The 16408-nt window shown below is 43.7% G+C and overlaps 1 protein-coding gene and 1 long non-coding RNA gene across 4 annotated transcripts in view; both read right to left on the bottom strand.

Moving 5' to 3' along the window:
* The window catches only part of PDE5A (phosphodiesterase 5A), a 105977-nt gene extending 93153 nt beyond the window's left edge, over positions 1-12824 (bottom strand). For 2 of the 3 annotated variants that reach the window (XM_006274043.4, XM_019494862.2), the window contains exon 1: positions 12689-12824. In XM_006274043.4, the coding sequence (XP_006274105.1) occupies positions 12689-12768 (80 nt within the window). In that variant the 5' untranslated portion in view covers positions 12769-12824. Of the gene's footprint in view, positions 1-12494; positions 12562-12688 lie in introns of those variants that run through there. The other variant, XM_014600786.3, reaches the window with a different exon arrangement.
* On the bottom strand, positions 2888-4258 carry LOC132248352 (uncharacterized). The gene is made up of 2 exons (XR_009459530.1): positions 4150-4258; positions 2888-3210 (listed from the first exon to the last, which is right to left on the bottom strand). It is a non-coding gene; the product is annotated as an uncharacterized LOC132248352 (long non-coding RNA).
* Positions 12825-16408: the final 3584 nt, after the last annotated feature.

Below are 16408 nucleotides of genomic sequence, written 5' to 3'. Positions count from 1 at the left end.
CTGGCATCCAGGTGAGTTGCAATAAAGCACATTCCCTGGAAACCAGGTTGTAATCTACTACCCAGGTGTCTCCCTACATAGGATTCAGGCAGAATTTATACTAAGCTTAAGTCTACATTGTACTGGCACCATGCTCCAGCCAGGGCACTCCCAACCCAACCTGTTCATCCACACCTGCTGACACTTGAAACTGGAAATATGACAGTTCCTGAGGGATCATCCTTCTGCTGCCCCTTTTAAGACCTCAAGCTGTGGCATACTTCAGAGGGGTAGCTAGGGAAGACTCTGCAGTGGCCCTGCTACAGCATTTCCAAGTCTGGACTATACAAGCAGGAGCACATGGGCAGTGGGTACTTGGAATTGTCCCAGTGGGGGAAGGCTGCTCCCATGGTACAGACATCCTTTATGTCATAAAGAATGATTCCAGAATTGCTTAGGCACCTAAATTAAGCCTGAAAAATTTCAAGGTAACTAGACCTGGGCCACTGCCCATACTCTCAAGAGTGAGCAGGGGTACTGTGTTCTATACTTAACTCAGTGCTGCTGTTAAATCATTCTGGTTTAGCTAGGCATCTCCCCTCCAAGTGATCTGGATCTGATGCAGACATGTAAGGAGGCACATCCTTGCAGCATTAAGTCAGACACCCAAGATCAGACACAAAAGCAGGGGTTCACACAGTCCTGTTATTTATTGCTTGCTTGTAGGCTCCTCTCTGCCCTGAGCACCTAAGGTATTCTGGATTATGAGGCACCAAGTTTCCCCATTCATCATACAGGAAGGTAGACAATGAACTCTCAATCTAAATCAGTGTCCTAGGAAAGGTGCCTACACTTTAAATGCCAAAATGCCTAAGGCGAGGTGACCTACAAATCAATTAGGATCTGATCCCCTTTCAAACCCATACAATGCTTTTACCCCAACACAACCCTTCAGGCATTGCTTGGTGAGCTATTATGGTAATACACATTCATTCCTTATGTGCTGCCTTATGTTACTCTGTTTCCCATGAGCCTGTCCTGAGGCAGCCAGAACTTTGCCCAGAATTCCTGATGAGAAAAGGTAACCCTGAAAGATCCTTCATACTTCAAAAAATGTATGTATTTAACTGATATGCAGATAACAAGTCTTTAATATAAACAATATGGAACAATCAGAAACTTACATTGAGTTATGCCATTAAGCAGAATATACACATATCTGGTGTGCTTCAAAGTGGAGTACACCATATTACTCAAATACCCCCAGCTTTATTATTTGTTTTCCTGAGAAGAGCTGGACTTAACACAGTAATACCAGCTCCTGACCACCCCCCCTGCCAAATGTAGTGCATCTTCCATTGCTGACAAGCACATATAATATCCCTGCCATTCCTCCTCCTAATCACCTACACAATAAACATGCTTTAAACTTCTTTTTGGTTAAAATCTGAAATGCAGAAGTCTCAGATTATCTTAGTTTATCCCATATGGAGGCTTTATACTGTACCTAATCAGCTCATAGAAGAAATCAACAGAAGTTTTGCAAATTACCTAATATGTGAGCACCTGTATAACTAAAATACAAGGAAATGTGTGGCTGTTCAGTAACCTGTGATGAAAAGGTCTGTGCTCATATTTTAAATTTGGGATTTTGGCTTTACATACAGAACTACAGATTAATTTCCCTACTGTCGAGGAAAACCTTGTTACTGTCATTTGCATTTAGTCGCATCCAGTCCTCCCTCTCATTCGAGTGGTGAAGATCAGGACACAGTGAGAATAGTGGCTACTATATTTGCCATAGGCAAGACTCAACAGAGGAAGAAGTGGGAAAGGCCATTTTTTTTACTACAGGGGAATGTAAGATGTTATTTTTTAACATGGAGAACTAAAATATTTAAAGGAAATGTTATTGTATGTGTCCATAGGTGGATGCAGATTTTGTAAAGGGAGGTGTGGGAGCAGCCAGTGACATTGGAAGAGTGTCTGCACTCCCTGCTCCCAGCTCCCCCCTACCGCTGGGCAGGCATACCCTCCCCTCTCCCCCCCCCACAGTGGGAGCAGCAGCTGGGGACGTTAAATCCCCCAACCAGGTAAAAATCTTCCCTATCTGTTCTGGATCCTCCCTTCCTTCCCCTTTGTTCTCAGTGACATGTCCCCTCCCCACCATTATCCCCAGATGTCCTAGGCTGAGGGGTAGACTACAAAGCTACTCCTGTCCTACTCCAACTGGGTTTCATGGGGAGCCAGAATTGGCTGGGGACAGCAGAGGTGGCAGTGGGTGGGTTCCTTTCCCATGCGTCTTCACCCAGACTGGCAGGAAACAGCCAGGGGAAACAAGCCAGGGGAAACAAGCATGAGTCTGTCCACCACTGCTGCTGTCCCCAGCTAAGTCTGACTCACCAGAAGCCTAGCTGGAGAAGGACAGGAGTAGCTATGGACCCCTTCTGTCCCTGGATCACCAGGGACAGCAGCACTGGTAGGTGGGAGAGCAGGGAAATGACAGGGGTTGGGACATGCTATGGAGGGAAAAGGAAGGAGGGAATTCTTACTTCTTTGGGGGGCTTAAAAAAGTCCATAGCTGCTGCTCCCGTGGCACTAACTGAAAGGCAAGGGGAGGGCTAGAGAGGGGTTCCTTCCATTACCATGAAGCGCCTTTGGATCTGTTCCTGTATGTCTCTCTCCATAATCATGAGCACAACTACATATATCCCCTTCATTATTTTTTTATTTGAATTACAGTAGAACCCAGAATCCTCAGCTGTGATCAGGGCTTAACTGGATTAGGTGTTACAAAAACAAGGTTAAAATGTAAATAGGGAAGGACAAAAAAAGGATGGGAAAGAAACAGAGGCAGAAAGAGAAGTGACTTGAACAATGTCAAACACCAGATCAGTGGCAGAGCTGGAAAAAAAAAAAAAGGTCTCTCAATTCCCAGAAGAGTGGCCAATACACCAAACCACCCTCCCATTGTCTGCTGTTCTGCCATTACTTCAGTGTGATATCTTAGATCAGGCGTTTTCAACCTTTTGTAAACAAGTGTACCCCCGGCGACTGGGCACGGAGTGGGGGGGAGGGGGTGGCACGTGACCAGATGCGGAGTGTTGGCAGTGTGGGGTGGTAGATGTTGGCAGCATGTGCAAGCTTCCTCCCCACATCTGTCTGGCCAGGCGGTGCCTGTGTCTTAGGTAAGTCATCCCTCATCCTATCTCTTCGTTTCATTTTGTTCATCTATAAAATAGATGTATATTGTAGTTACCCAACACAGAAAAATAAAGTGATATTTAATGAGTTATGGTCAACTGTGATTGCCTCACTGGCACAAGCCAAGATACCACACTTGTAAGACATTTGTAATACAACCCTTAACATTTGTGAGGCACTTTGAGATTCTCAGATGAAGGGTGATAAAGCAGGACAAAAAATATTATTATTAAAATACACCTGTCAAAGACCCATAATAATAATTACAGTACCATAGAGCCCGTGGGTAATGGATACATTTAAAACAAAACAAAATTATTCCCAATACATTTTGTCTGTTACTTGAACATATTTGGTATACAGATCACCTGATGCTTAAACACACACTTTTCAGCAACAGCACTATGGCATGTTTTGTTGAATCTAGCTAACTGATGATAAACATGATGAGAGACATTCAGTCTGAAGCCATCTGGCACAGACTGCTAATACTTAGCTGCATGAATTCTTAGGGCCTTATCCTGCTGTTTTTGATGTCAGTAGTCTCTGAAGAGGAGTCTAATAATCAATTTCTCAATTTGCTTTTCTCAGAATAACCACTAGATGTCAACAAATTTCTTTCCAGTTCCTTCATCTCAGATATGGAAATCATTTGAAAGCTCCACATCAACTTGAAAAGTAAATGTTAGCAGAATCATTTAAAGTTGTCTTGGTACTAAGTTTGCCCCTGCATTCTCTTGCCAGCGCTTGTGGCTTTCACAATTACAAATTCAGATATTTAAAAAATATATATCTTTTTCCTCTTGCTTTGTGAAATTGGTAAATAAATGATTCTCAGCAAGGGTGCCTTGAGAACCTTTCAAGGGCACCATGGGGTGCCATGTAAATGTTAGCACTGTTGCATGATTCCCATGATAAACCTAGAGACTTCAAATACCAATACATACTGTTAAAAAACATTCTGACCTGTTGTGGTATTTTTGAGTCCTCTGCAAGAGAAGAGCTGCTCTATTATTTTTCTAAATAGAGTCCAAAAAGGTAAGAACCACTGGTGTAAATAAATAGGGGAAACGGCATGACTATATAAGGAAAACAGAAAAAATAATGATATATGAAGTAGTCATACATAAAACAAACCAGAAGAAGAAAACTATCTTTTTATTTAATCCTTTTGAGTTACAATTACTTTCGGTTTCAATTCTAACAGCAATAGACACAAGCTTTTCTAAAGAATGATGATTTTAAAAAAAGTATCTATTTATGGGCACAATTTAGCAAACCTAAAAACTTACGTAACTTTAGACATGCAAGCAGTCTAGTAACTAGTTGACTTCAATGACAGAACTCATATTTCAAGTAAACAGGTGTCACCCTTCTGCCAGCACCAACCGGCAGCAAGAGGGTTGAGTTCACATTTCAGGGTACTCCATAAATTATACCTGTGGCTCGAGCCCCCACCCAGAAATATGGGAACACTAAATTTGATGGGGCATCCCGTATAAACAAACCCCCCTGCTTGCAAGCAACATAAATACAAAAAACCCAAATTTATTATAGAAAATAAAAACAAAAAAACCCCAAAGAAAACACTAAATAGAATTTTAAAACACTATTAACTACAAAGTCTATAGATGGCACCCTCTTGGGGAAGCTTCATCCAGGCCCAGACAGTCTGAGACTTGAGGCTCCTCAAAGGGTAGTTCTGGGGGCCTTCACCCCTATACCTGCCCTTCAGTAATGGGCTGGAGAGGGGGACCCACACCAGAGTCTTATGAGCTGTTCCTTGGGTTCACTGTGCCACGGGGAGCTGCTTGAGAGCATGGGTCCTTCTGCATTGCTACCAGCACCACTGCTCCTGGAGACGTGGTAGAGCACTGACCTCTATTTCCGCATGGTGGCTTTGAGGGGTTAATTGCTGCTTTTGTCAGCACACCGCACCCCAAAATTCCTAGTCCCAATCCCAGCTCTGCTGGGCAGAAAACTACAAAACAACTCAGAAGTAAGGTCAGACCTATCTTGGCTTGGGCCTGAACTGGACAGTAAAAGCCGGCCAGGCCTATACTACACTGAGGCCTGGATCAACAACAAAAAGTGCCAGGTCTCATCCTGAATCAAACGTGCCAGGTCCAAATCTGCCAGCCAAACATATGGCTGGGGTTCAGCCACACAGCTAGACTGAAATGCACTAGCTGTGAAACAGCAAAATAGGGCCAAGACCTAAGGATGCAGCCTGGACATCCAGTCTCAGCTATACCACTGTGCTAAGGCACTACAATTACAAAACAGTGAGGCCAGGCCCATGTGGCCAGTAACTGCCAGGACCCCATTCCTGGTCAGTCTGCTCCAGGGATCAATACCCCCATGGTAGTATCCCACTCAAAAAAAAAAAAAAAAAATGGGGGGTAGGGGGAAGAGCAAGGAAATAAGGGTCTCAAACTCTGAGACAGACTTTCTCTCCCTATACCTAAAACTTTCCCTTTACATAGCTTTCACTTGCCTCTCCAGTGAAGAGGTGGGAAGACCCCCTGCATGGGGCGCAGTTTTTCTCGCTCCCTAGTCAGCTGTGCAGGTCTGAGCAGCACCAAGAGAAAGAAGTAAAAACCTTTGTTGAGCTGTTCTCATTGGAGGAAGAAGCAGAAGATTCTCCAGGTGGACTGAGTAAGAGAGAAGCTGAAGCATGGCACTCCCTAACTGGAGACAGCTTGGATGATGTCACACCAGATATATAAGAACAACTCACAAAGTTTTGGGGGTTTTTTTCTCCTGGGGCTGCTCAGACCTGCACAGCTGAATTAGGAGCCAGAAAAACTGCTGCCCATGGGGGGGGCGGCGGCAGAAGTGGGGGGGAATGTCTCCCCATCTCTTCACTGCAGAAGTAAGTGAAAGTTATGTAAAGGAAAAGCCTCAGGTACAGGGTGAAAAAGTCTGTCTCGGAGTTTGAGACCCTTACTTCCTCCCTCTTTCCCCCCTCCTCCTTTTTTGCCCCAATGAGGCCAGAGGAGTTTAAATATTTTGCCCAAATACAGGCCCCAGCTTTCAATGTGCAGAGCACATGGCCAAATCAGGGGTGATCATGCCCACACAAAATCATACCCCCCCCCCCCAACAATACACAACCACCAAAAGCATACCCTTTACCCTACACAACCCAAGTGTGTGTGGGTGTTACACAGGTATTAATCCAAAGCTAAATAGCGCTCTTTGGCTCTCAATTCAGTGATAGTATTAATGAAAGAGGTGAAATAAATGGCTTTCTGGTATTATGTAAATTTTAAAAAAACTAAATCTTGTCTAATGCCGGGTTGTCCCCGCCCCCCCTCTGCCTTCCCCAAATATATCATGTTGTTTGATTTCTTGGCCAAACTGAAAATGCCAAGAAAACTGAGTGTCCTGGTATTAACTTGCAAATAGTCAAGAATACTAAATTATCTTTTATAACTAAACTACAGGCCCAGCTTTTAACAAGAACAATTCTGCATCCCTAGAAAGGAGTTTGCATTCACAACCCAAAGAAAGGCATAACAAAGCCACAAGGATACAAAGTTCAAGGTTTCAAATAATAAAACATGACCTTTTTTTTCTGCTTGCTTCTTGTCAGAAAAAAAACCTGAGGACTCAATTGTTCTCTTATTGAAATTAATGGGGAAAGATTAAAAATTAAATTCAGCTTTCTACAGAGAGCCAGCACAAGGCCTATGTACCACTTAGATCCTACTTAAGCTCCCAAAATAGGTCCTAAGTGTGTTTTAAGTGGTGCAGAGGCTTTGGGCTAGCCCTCTGCAGTGGGATGAGTCCACTCTTGATGCATAAATAAATGGGAATATATATACATATATATTTTACTAAGCAAATATATTTTGTGGCTATATACCCAGTGCCAGACCCAATGTGAAATTACCACCATTGAATTATTCACAAGAGCCATTTGAATAAGGTTTCTTTTCTGGCATTTTGTAAATAGTCTTTTGCATCTAATGCTATTTTCGAGCAATTCATATAAATCACACAAAGTAGTCCATGTAAATTTACTTACATCTTCTTTGCCAGTGCAGAGGAGGGAGACCTGTATTGTGTAATTTTGGTAATTATATTTGTCTATGACATGGGCAAAATAGTTTTCCCTTAATTTAAAGTTCAAAATGAAAATAAATTGTGCAGCCGGAGGCCGACTCAGGAAACATATTGTATAAATCTCTATTGTTTACAGTACTTGACCTGGATCCTACATCATCCACACAATTCATCTTTAAACATTCAAATGGGCATAAGAATATACCATGAACATTTAAACATGCACATTTTAACTTAAAGACACATTGAATACACAGGCTGAATTCAGCTCTTGTACAGAGGGCCAGCCTTCAAAGTAGAACTAAAGTGGAATTTAAGTGATGGACAGCCCTTCTGTTAGCTTTCTGTACAAGGGAAAAATTCAGGAGGATTCTTTAATAGAAGCTGATAGCCAAAATTTCCACATTTTTATAGGTGTATACCCATTGAAAAAAATTTTAGCACTACAGGGAACATTCTCTAATTATCCATCATACCTCCCCATCTATAAATGTAGTGAACTGCCTCCCCCTCGTGTTTTTTCTTGCATCATAAGAGTTATGCTCTGATTTTGTACACTGCTTGCAAGTAAAATTCCAAAATAAAAAACAACCTAAAAAGAGAGCTGCCTACAGACTTACATTTCCTCTACCCTCATTTTTATTAAGAAAAAAAATCCATAGGCATTGCTCTCAAGTCTTAGGAAGTTGTGATATTAACTGCAATTGGAGCAAGATTGGGCTTCCTAATGCCTGCTGGTATTAACATAAATACTGCAATGGCGCTAGCTGTAAATTACTCTGGAAATAGAGAGAAGGAACTGTTGTAACAAATCCTACTCCCAACCCCCCCCCCGGCCACCACACACATTATTTTTTTTCCTCCCAGGTCCTCCAAGGACTGCAAAATGCATTTCAATTAATACTGTGCATGCCTTTGTGTTTCTTTAACATCTGCGTTATACAGGAGGCAGCAAAAGCACTCTCATGTGGCAGCTCTGTACTAATTGGAAACTAGTCTACACTTGATTCCTGGGCAAAACTCCTACCGACAGTTCTGTGTGATAGAGGAGGCCAGATTGTGGTCAGCTGAGAATAAAAGAATTAATAGTTGCTCTAAAGGCTCCAAACTTTCCTGAATAAGTGATAGTTTTTTCAAGGTGTATTAGTACATTGTTTTTCTTCTTTAAACCCTGCCCCCAAAACCACCCTTTTCTGCAACCTGCCTACATTTATTTGTGTGCATAGTCTGAAAATATTTAGGCACGGTGTAATTTTACTTGTGAATAATTTTCCTCACCACGCATCCAGCATTTGCTGGGTTGGTGCCTTAAAAAGGTATATTGGAATGATGTTAATACACACTATAGACATCTCTTCAAGGATGTGAGCTTCCTGAAAAGGGCTAAAGGAAGTGGAAGCTACTTACAAGTGAGGAAAGGGTTTTTAAGGTAACTGACTTTACAAAATAAATACATAAATAAAGCCACATTTCAAAAACCTTCTTAAGAAGCCCTATAATGCACTTCTCCCTCTGGCAAAGCTCTATACATATATATATAACATGAACCAAAGGTGCAAATGGGAGAAAACACAGTGGAGTCAGCATGACATAACTTCGTTTAAGTCAAAAAGGCTACACCACGGATGGATTTGGCTCATTAAAGTAAAACTGTTACATATTTTTAAGATTAATATTTTTAGAGATTTAAAAATATGTTCCTACTTTGGCTATTCAAAAATAACTCTCCTAAACAAACTTTCAGTACAGTATTTTTAACAGTTCAGAATATGTGCATTAGTCTGAACTTCTTTCCACTTGTTCAAAAATGCATAACCTTTTTCTTAAGTGGAAACAAATTAAGCAAACATATTACAACACAAAACCATGAGATAACACAAAAAATAGACTTAATAAGCATAAGCTTAAAAGCTAAACACCAAATGGATGGCCAGGGATAAAAGAGTTTGTTGAGTATCCCTCTAAACATGTAAATCTGAAGGCCACTTAACTGAGAAACCTAATATCACAGCTAGTATGCCCCAAATGGACTTCTTGGAACCAATAAAAAGGGAAATAAGTTGTACCTGCCCTTTTGCAAAGGAACAAATATCACTGATATATTCAAGCCATGCAATCACTGAATTCGAATCAGGGTGTCTTTTTCTGGTGAACATCACCCCCAGAATCCTCGGCAAAGGAGCAAATCACTTGTAAATGTTTTCCAACTACACTTAATAAGCCAAGAAGTATTTACAGCAAATAGCCTTATTTTCATTAAGAAAACGCAAGGCTTAGTTTAATCATTTTCATCTATCATGCCATGCATTTAGGAAGCCAGCCCTAAAACTGCCTGCAACCAAGAGCAGATTTTTTCCTTTCAACAGCACCTGTAGTGCATTGCAAAGGACATTAAAAGAAAACCATTTTTGTACTTTAAAAAAGAGGGACAATAAGGAAAACCAGGAATAGTGTATTCTGGCATCTCCAACTGGGATAGTTAATGTGGAATTTGATATGACAACAACTGGATAAAGGTTTTATCAAATATAAAAAGTCACTTGTACTTTTTTTATTTACCTTTTTTGTATTTGGTAAAACTTTAGTAAGAGGCTATGGAAATCAGATTCAGGCCTAATTCACTACAAGTTTATGGGTGTAAGGACTGCAAGTTATACTGCTATACTAGTCCAATAGTAAGGATTATAATTTTAACATCAATTACAAAAAAGGTACAACCATAATATGAGGTTAACACAAGCTACAATCTAAAAGCAACTCAGATGCAGCATGAGTTTAGAAGAATTAGTTTTACTTTGAAAAAAACCCTTCTCTCCATTTTCTGTGAAGTCATTTCTATTTAGATATACAATTCTAAAATTTTCAATCACAAAGGAAGCTGGGGAAAAAAGGGGCAACTTAATGAGAACTAGGAACAAACTGCCTAAGAGGTGCATACCCTAAAAATACTGTAAATGGCTTACGTAGCCTACACTGAACTCATCCCTGTTATAATTTAATTAAGTTTGCTAGGAAGAAGTATCCCCATTACTCTGCACTTTGATCAAAGCAATCATAAAAATTCAAATTTAATATCTATTTCTATGCTTCTTGCATATCGTTAGTCTGCCCAGAACAAAACAAAGTTATAAAATGTAGCAGCCTGATACTGTAAGGCATTACTCAGGTAAGCAGTCTTTATTCATACGTACTTAGACTGTCTATGCAAGACAGAGCTGCTTATAAGTATTCACACTACAGGGCCTAGGCTGCACACTTTCACTGTATTTGGTAGAAAATGAAACGTAACACACAGTTAAACCTACACACAGAATTCATCAGTCCACTGAATCATCCTGGACTCAAAGCAATAAAGCAGCCTAATGATGCACAACTTGGAATTCCTCCTGAAAATCTCCACAGAAAGGTATACAGCATCCTGCAGGATCAGACCTTGACTTGTAATGATGACTGAAATAAAGTTTAAACTGTTGCCATAAAATCAACTTTCACATTTTCTTTCTGCTTGGAAACAAAGAACAAATTTAGCACACCGGTGACCTAGACCTTTAGCCCATACTCACATGGGTCCAGAATATCTAATGTCAAAGGTTCCAAATGGAGCTTATGAAATTTCTGGTTTATGAATATAGTTGTATTAAGTAGAACCAACTGTGAATAAACAAACACACATCTTTTCTCTTCAAGTCCTCCCTTTCAGGAGGTGTGCTTATTTCTGAAGCCACAGAGAAACACATCCATGTCAAAGTGATTTATGCAAAAGGGAACAAGGCAAAAACATCCCTTATAATTTAGAGCGGAGGTATGGAACTGTTACTCTCATTTATAAACATAATCCTTTCAGATAAAGCCACCCAAATTAATCTTTTTGTTTATGAGAGACAATGTATTTAAATCCTTACTCATGTGGGCACAGTCAAAAAGGCTACTCAGGGAGCGGGGACTTGCAGGATGAATGTTTGACCGGGAGAGGAACATCACATATAATCAATTTTTATGTTGCGACACACGGTTGCTAAATTAGATCCTGATCTAAAGCCGGCTGCAGTCAGTGTACAGATACTTCAGTAGGCTTTGGATCATGACCTTAGTATTCCTTCCCAGCCCCAATGTATCACATTACTCTGTAACAAATGGTGCAGCTGAATTCCATTTTGCACATTTGTATTCATATTTGCAGCGTTAAAGAGAAGGTCCTTTGGCTGACCTGGTTAATTCTCTTTTTTTTTTTTTTTGGTTTATTGCTCTAAAGATCTGCTTATGTTCCTAAAGAAATAAACCCAAACCATTGCAGTACTAAGTTAGACTTTTAAAGCAACGGTTAAAAACAATGTCAAAGGAAGACCAAGTAAAAAGTTAAGCAACGGAAACCCTACTGTGGAAACTGCAAGCATTTTCGTTCAAGGTAACTATTACCGTAGCACAAATTGTGCACTTTTTAAAAAACGAACACAAAGCACAACGTGGAACGAACAGTGTAGCGCTCTCGCTCGAGCCAGGAATCCAAAACAGTGGCAGAATGCAGAATGCCAAACAGCTAACAAAACGTGCTGCTTCTCTCCAACTTCTCAGCTTTATTAAGTGTAATAGGAAGAAAAGAACCAGGCAGACTAGCAAATGGTTTGTAAAAGGTGCCTCTTCCACCACCACTAACAGACAGGACTGCCTGTCCTGGACAATCTGCCATAGAGAAAGTAAGTTCCAAAGAGGAAAAACTCTGCTCGGGTCAGACGGACATTCCTGAAAAACAATGCGATGCTCCCACTGTTATAAAAAGCATCATCGGGCGGCTGCCAGGCAAGCCCCGCCAGTCCAGAGCTGTTTTTCTGGCCGCCTCCTCTCCAACGCAGGGACCTTTCACTTAGCCATGGGAATGGCACCAAACTGGATTCTGCCTGCAGCCGCCCTTCCCCAAAGGGAGCCGTCCAGGAGGCCCACCAAGCCTCTCTGGTGGAGGAGGGAAACCAGCCCAGCACCAGGGTTACTATGAATGCAGCCTTCCTGGCGACCCCCCGTTTCCGAAGTGGCTGAAGGAGCAATCTAAGGGCTGCTTTTCTCCCAGCACCAGCTTACCCTGGCCCCGCGCTGCCCATGCCCCCGCTTGGGGTGCCAGGGGGAGGCTTGAGGCTGGCTCTGGGGGCAGAGGAGCAGAGCGGGGGGCAAGGGAGGAGCGGGGCGGAGGAGGGGGGGCAATTCTTCCTGGGCCCCAGCGCATCCCCTCTCCCGCCCGCGCCAGATACCTGGTCCTGTCCCCGAAGGGCAGCATGGCCAGCCCCGCGCGCCGCTCCCAGCACTGCGGGGGGTGCAGCAGGCAGCCCTCAAGTTCAAAGCCAAACTTCCCGGCTCGGGACTGCCCCCTAGCGGCAGCGGCGGCGGCGGCTGCGGCTGCCCCCCCCACCCACCCAGCCGCAGGGTGGGCGCCGTGGGCTCCTACCTGGTGGCTTTCCGGACAAAGTAGGAGCGGGCGAAACCGCCGTGGTCGTCCAGCCAGGCTTCCACCGCGTCCTGCTCCATGCCGGCCGCTCCGCGCCGCGCTGCGCCGCGCTCCCCGTCCTCCCGCCCAGCCCCGAGCAGCGGCGCCCACAGGAGCCTCCTCCCGCCCCGCCCGGCGCCACCCCCTGCTCCCAGGTGCTCGCCCGGCCCCCGCCGCTGCCTGGCCCCTTCCCTCCCGGCCTCCGCCCGGCCTGGGTGAGCTCCTGCCCCTGAGGCGCCCGCCCGCGGGGTGCGCTGCTCCTAGCCTCCGCCTTCATTTCCCCACAGGAGAGGAAGGGGAAAAGGAGGCGGCGGTTTGGGCTGCCTTGGGAACGGAGTAGCCGGGGGGGGGGAAGTGCTCAGGTGCCCCAGTGGGTCCCCAAGGAGAGGGCCGCTGCTGCAGAAGGCCACCCGGAGCCTGGTAGCTGGGCTTTTCTTTTGCCCCTCTTCAAGGAGTGGCATGATTCACCTAGAAAGGTGGCAGGGCCGAGCTCCCTTGTAGAGTGCCTCACTGTTGGACAAAGGCAAGATTGGCCCACGATTTCGGGGAGTCCCCTGCAAGAAATAGTTTTGGGGCTGCTCAATGCAAAGAAGCCGGCAGCAGGACAGGGGGAAGGGGCAGGGGGGTAGCAGTGGGGCAGGGCACTGGAGGGGGGTGGCAAGCAGCTGAAGAAGCTGGCGGCAGTAGCGGGAGGGGAGGGGAGGGGGGAAAGTGGCTGGATGCAGGGGGCCCCTTGGCTGCGGGGTCCCCTGCAGCCACAGGTTTTGCAGAATAGGACTGGCCAGCCCTGGACAAATTCAAAACTCTAGAGCTCTTAGTTCAGAGATGATAGGAGCTGGTGTGACAGGAAGACAAAAGAGGACTATGGGAAAGAAATGGCAGACCTCATCTGGTGGAGAGGGGTCTGGCATAGACTTTTTCAGGAGTAGACCCTCTGAGGAAGGCAGTGGGTGGGGATACAGGTATGGAGATGGGCGCACGGTTGCACGTTGCGAACTGTGTAACGGGTTTTTAGCATGCTTTGAGCTGACAAGTGAACCACAGGGGCCACTTGGCAGAGTGTTGGAGATGGAGTTACATACATATATTTATTTATATACAGGTTTCCCTCGCTTTATGCTGTATATGTGTTCCTGGAAAACGGTGTATCATTCGAATTCGCATAAAGGGAACCCACTTTACAATGTAACAAATAGGGATCTGTTCCAAGACCTTGACTGTACTGACCCTCAGACCCATTTCTACCACTTTTACAAGACTATTTTGGTACTCACCAACAGCAGACAGTACACATAAGCACAGGGCACTATCGTAATGGGGATGGCAACTACAGAAACACGTGTCATAAGACTACAAGCAAGGAGCACAGACTCACACAGGAAACTATATTTTGGTGTGCTGCGTGTCACTCCCACAATGCACCGCACAAAGCAGTTTACTGCAGGTTTCCACCACACTGATCGCTAAGAGTGAATTTACCTTGCATATAACAAATTTTTGGTATAAAAAGGGTCATCGCATAACAGCAAATTCGCACATACAGAACCTGCATAAAGCAAGGGAAACCTGTATACAGAAATAAATATTTTTGCAAAACAAACAAAAAAAGATACCTTTTATGAGACCAACTAAGAAATTGCAAAAAAAAATATCTTTTTCTGCAAGCTTTCAGGCGCACACACCCTTCCTCAGGCTCAGGGAAAATTAAAGATGGTAAAAAGTCCCCATAGGCAGAAAATAAACTACCTACTCACTGTTGGAGGGTTGTTGGTTGTAGCCCTGTTGGTCTAAGGGCATAGGCAGGCAAGGTTCTTTGGCGAAATGTGATATCTTTTATTAGATAACTGAAAGGTTGGGAAAAAAGTTCTTTGCAAGCTTTCAGACACAAATATCCTTTGTCAGACATAGGGAGACTCTGCTGGTGTTATGTGCTCTCCAAGGTGGAAAGGCTCAAGGTAGAGAACCTCACTGTTGGAGGATCAACACGGGAACCTGTGGTGGTCAAGTCATTAGGTCTGTGCTGGGGCAGGGTTGAGGGCAGTCTTACTAAAGAGTTTTAAATTATGGTTCGAATGGGATGGTTTGGAGAGGGCTGATCCTGGACTAGATCAATGTTTCCTAACCTTTTCCAGCGCAAGGCACACTTACATTAATATTTTTTTTCTGTAGCACACAACCCCCCACAATTTTTTTTTTTTTTAACCACATACAAAGTCATTAGAGTGTAGTATGACATACCATCTCACATCCATACACCAGAAAGGAAGCAGAGCATAATACACTAATACACAGTTCTGTCCATAGCACAACATTAATACACAATATACAGTTCTGTCCACAAAACTAATTTATATAAAAGATACATTTCATTTATTCATTTATTTTTCTAATGTGTGATTTTTTTCCCCCCAAAATTCCACGGCAGACCTGTTCATTTCTGATGGTGCACCATTGTGCCACAGCACGCTGGTTGAGAAACACTGGACTAGATCAGCATTTCTCAGCCCAGGGGTCACGACCCAAAAGTGGGTCTCAAGAGTATATGAAAGGATTGTGAACAAACTCTAAAAATGGATTCTCCTTTAAAGGAGAAAAATGTGGGAAACTGTAGCTTTTCCTTTGCAAGCTGGCAGAGTTTTAGTCTGCACAGGGTTGCTTGGGAGCCCCCCAAGCCCTGCACATACCCACCCCCTGCCCCACATACTGGGGGCAGAGGGCAGTGTGTCAGGAGTGAGGGGCACTGGGTCGGGACTGGCCATTGATGTTTACAAATGGGTCCTGGTACAATAAAGTTGAGAACCACCAGACAGATGACCTCTGGAGGTCCCTTCTAGCCCATCTTCTCTCTCATGCTATGATTAGGGCACCAACACCCAGATTTTCAATCTGGGGTACCCACAGCAGAGGTTTGAAATCCTTTTTAGGTACTTGAATTAAAAAAAAAAAAAAGTCTTGTTTTCAGAGGCACTTGCAGTTCCTATGGTCTCTCACTTTAGAGACTACCCCCCCTCCCCCGGGCCCCAAATTTCAGTGTTGTTAGGAAATACCGCATCTCAAGGTTCAGACCACCTTCTGTTGCAAGGTTCTCCCCCACCCCTGTCCACCACAGGAAGCTTGATATAGTTCAATTCGTAACTTTCTAGATTCTGAGTTTTAGCATTTCTGATCTCTTATGCCAATACACAGTGATAGATATCAGCAGGAAAGAAGGAAATGGATGTAAAACAAGTGGCCCACCTAATAATAATATTACTACAGGATGGAATTCATCCCAGTGTCAAAGATGAATACAGTGTCTTCAGCTCCAAATAAAGCTATTGCAAATCTCTGGAAACTGGAAAGCAGACACCCCTGAAATCATGTCACACTGTTTATAGGGACTCCACACCAGTTGCAAAAGGGCTAATGCGGGATTTAGGATGTAGGTGAAGGTAGCAGGACATAAAACAGGTCAATAGCTATGCAGTCTGCCTATGGGCTGGGGAAGCAGATTCCCTCCTCTGTCCTCATTTACCTTCTAGGCCTGAAATCCACTTGCTTTGGTTTTATGCAGTATCCATTAATTTCATCCCTAAGGATTTATTATAATAAAGTGCTGCCTATAGGAAGGGAAACTTAACAGGAACATACCTGTCTCATTTTATTATACAGTCTCAGAAGGTATACGTGTTGCTGAAGAAG

Source organism: Alligator mississippiensis, chromosome 2 (assembly GCF_030867095.1).
Source record: "Alligator mississippiensis isolate rAllMis1 chromosome 2, rAllMis1, whole genome shotgun sequence".
NCBI lineage: Eukaryota > Metazoa > Chordata > Crocodylia > Alligatoridae > Alligator > Alligator mississippiensis.
This window is presented reverse-complemented; position numbering and strand designations above follow the sequence as displayed.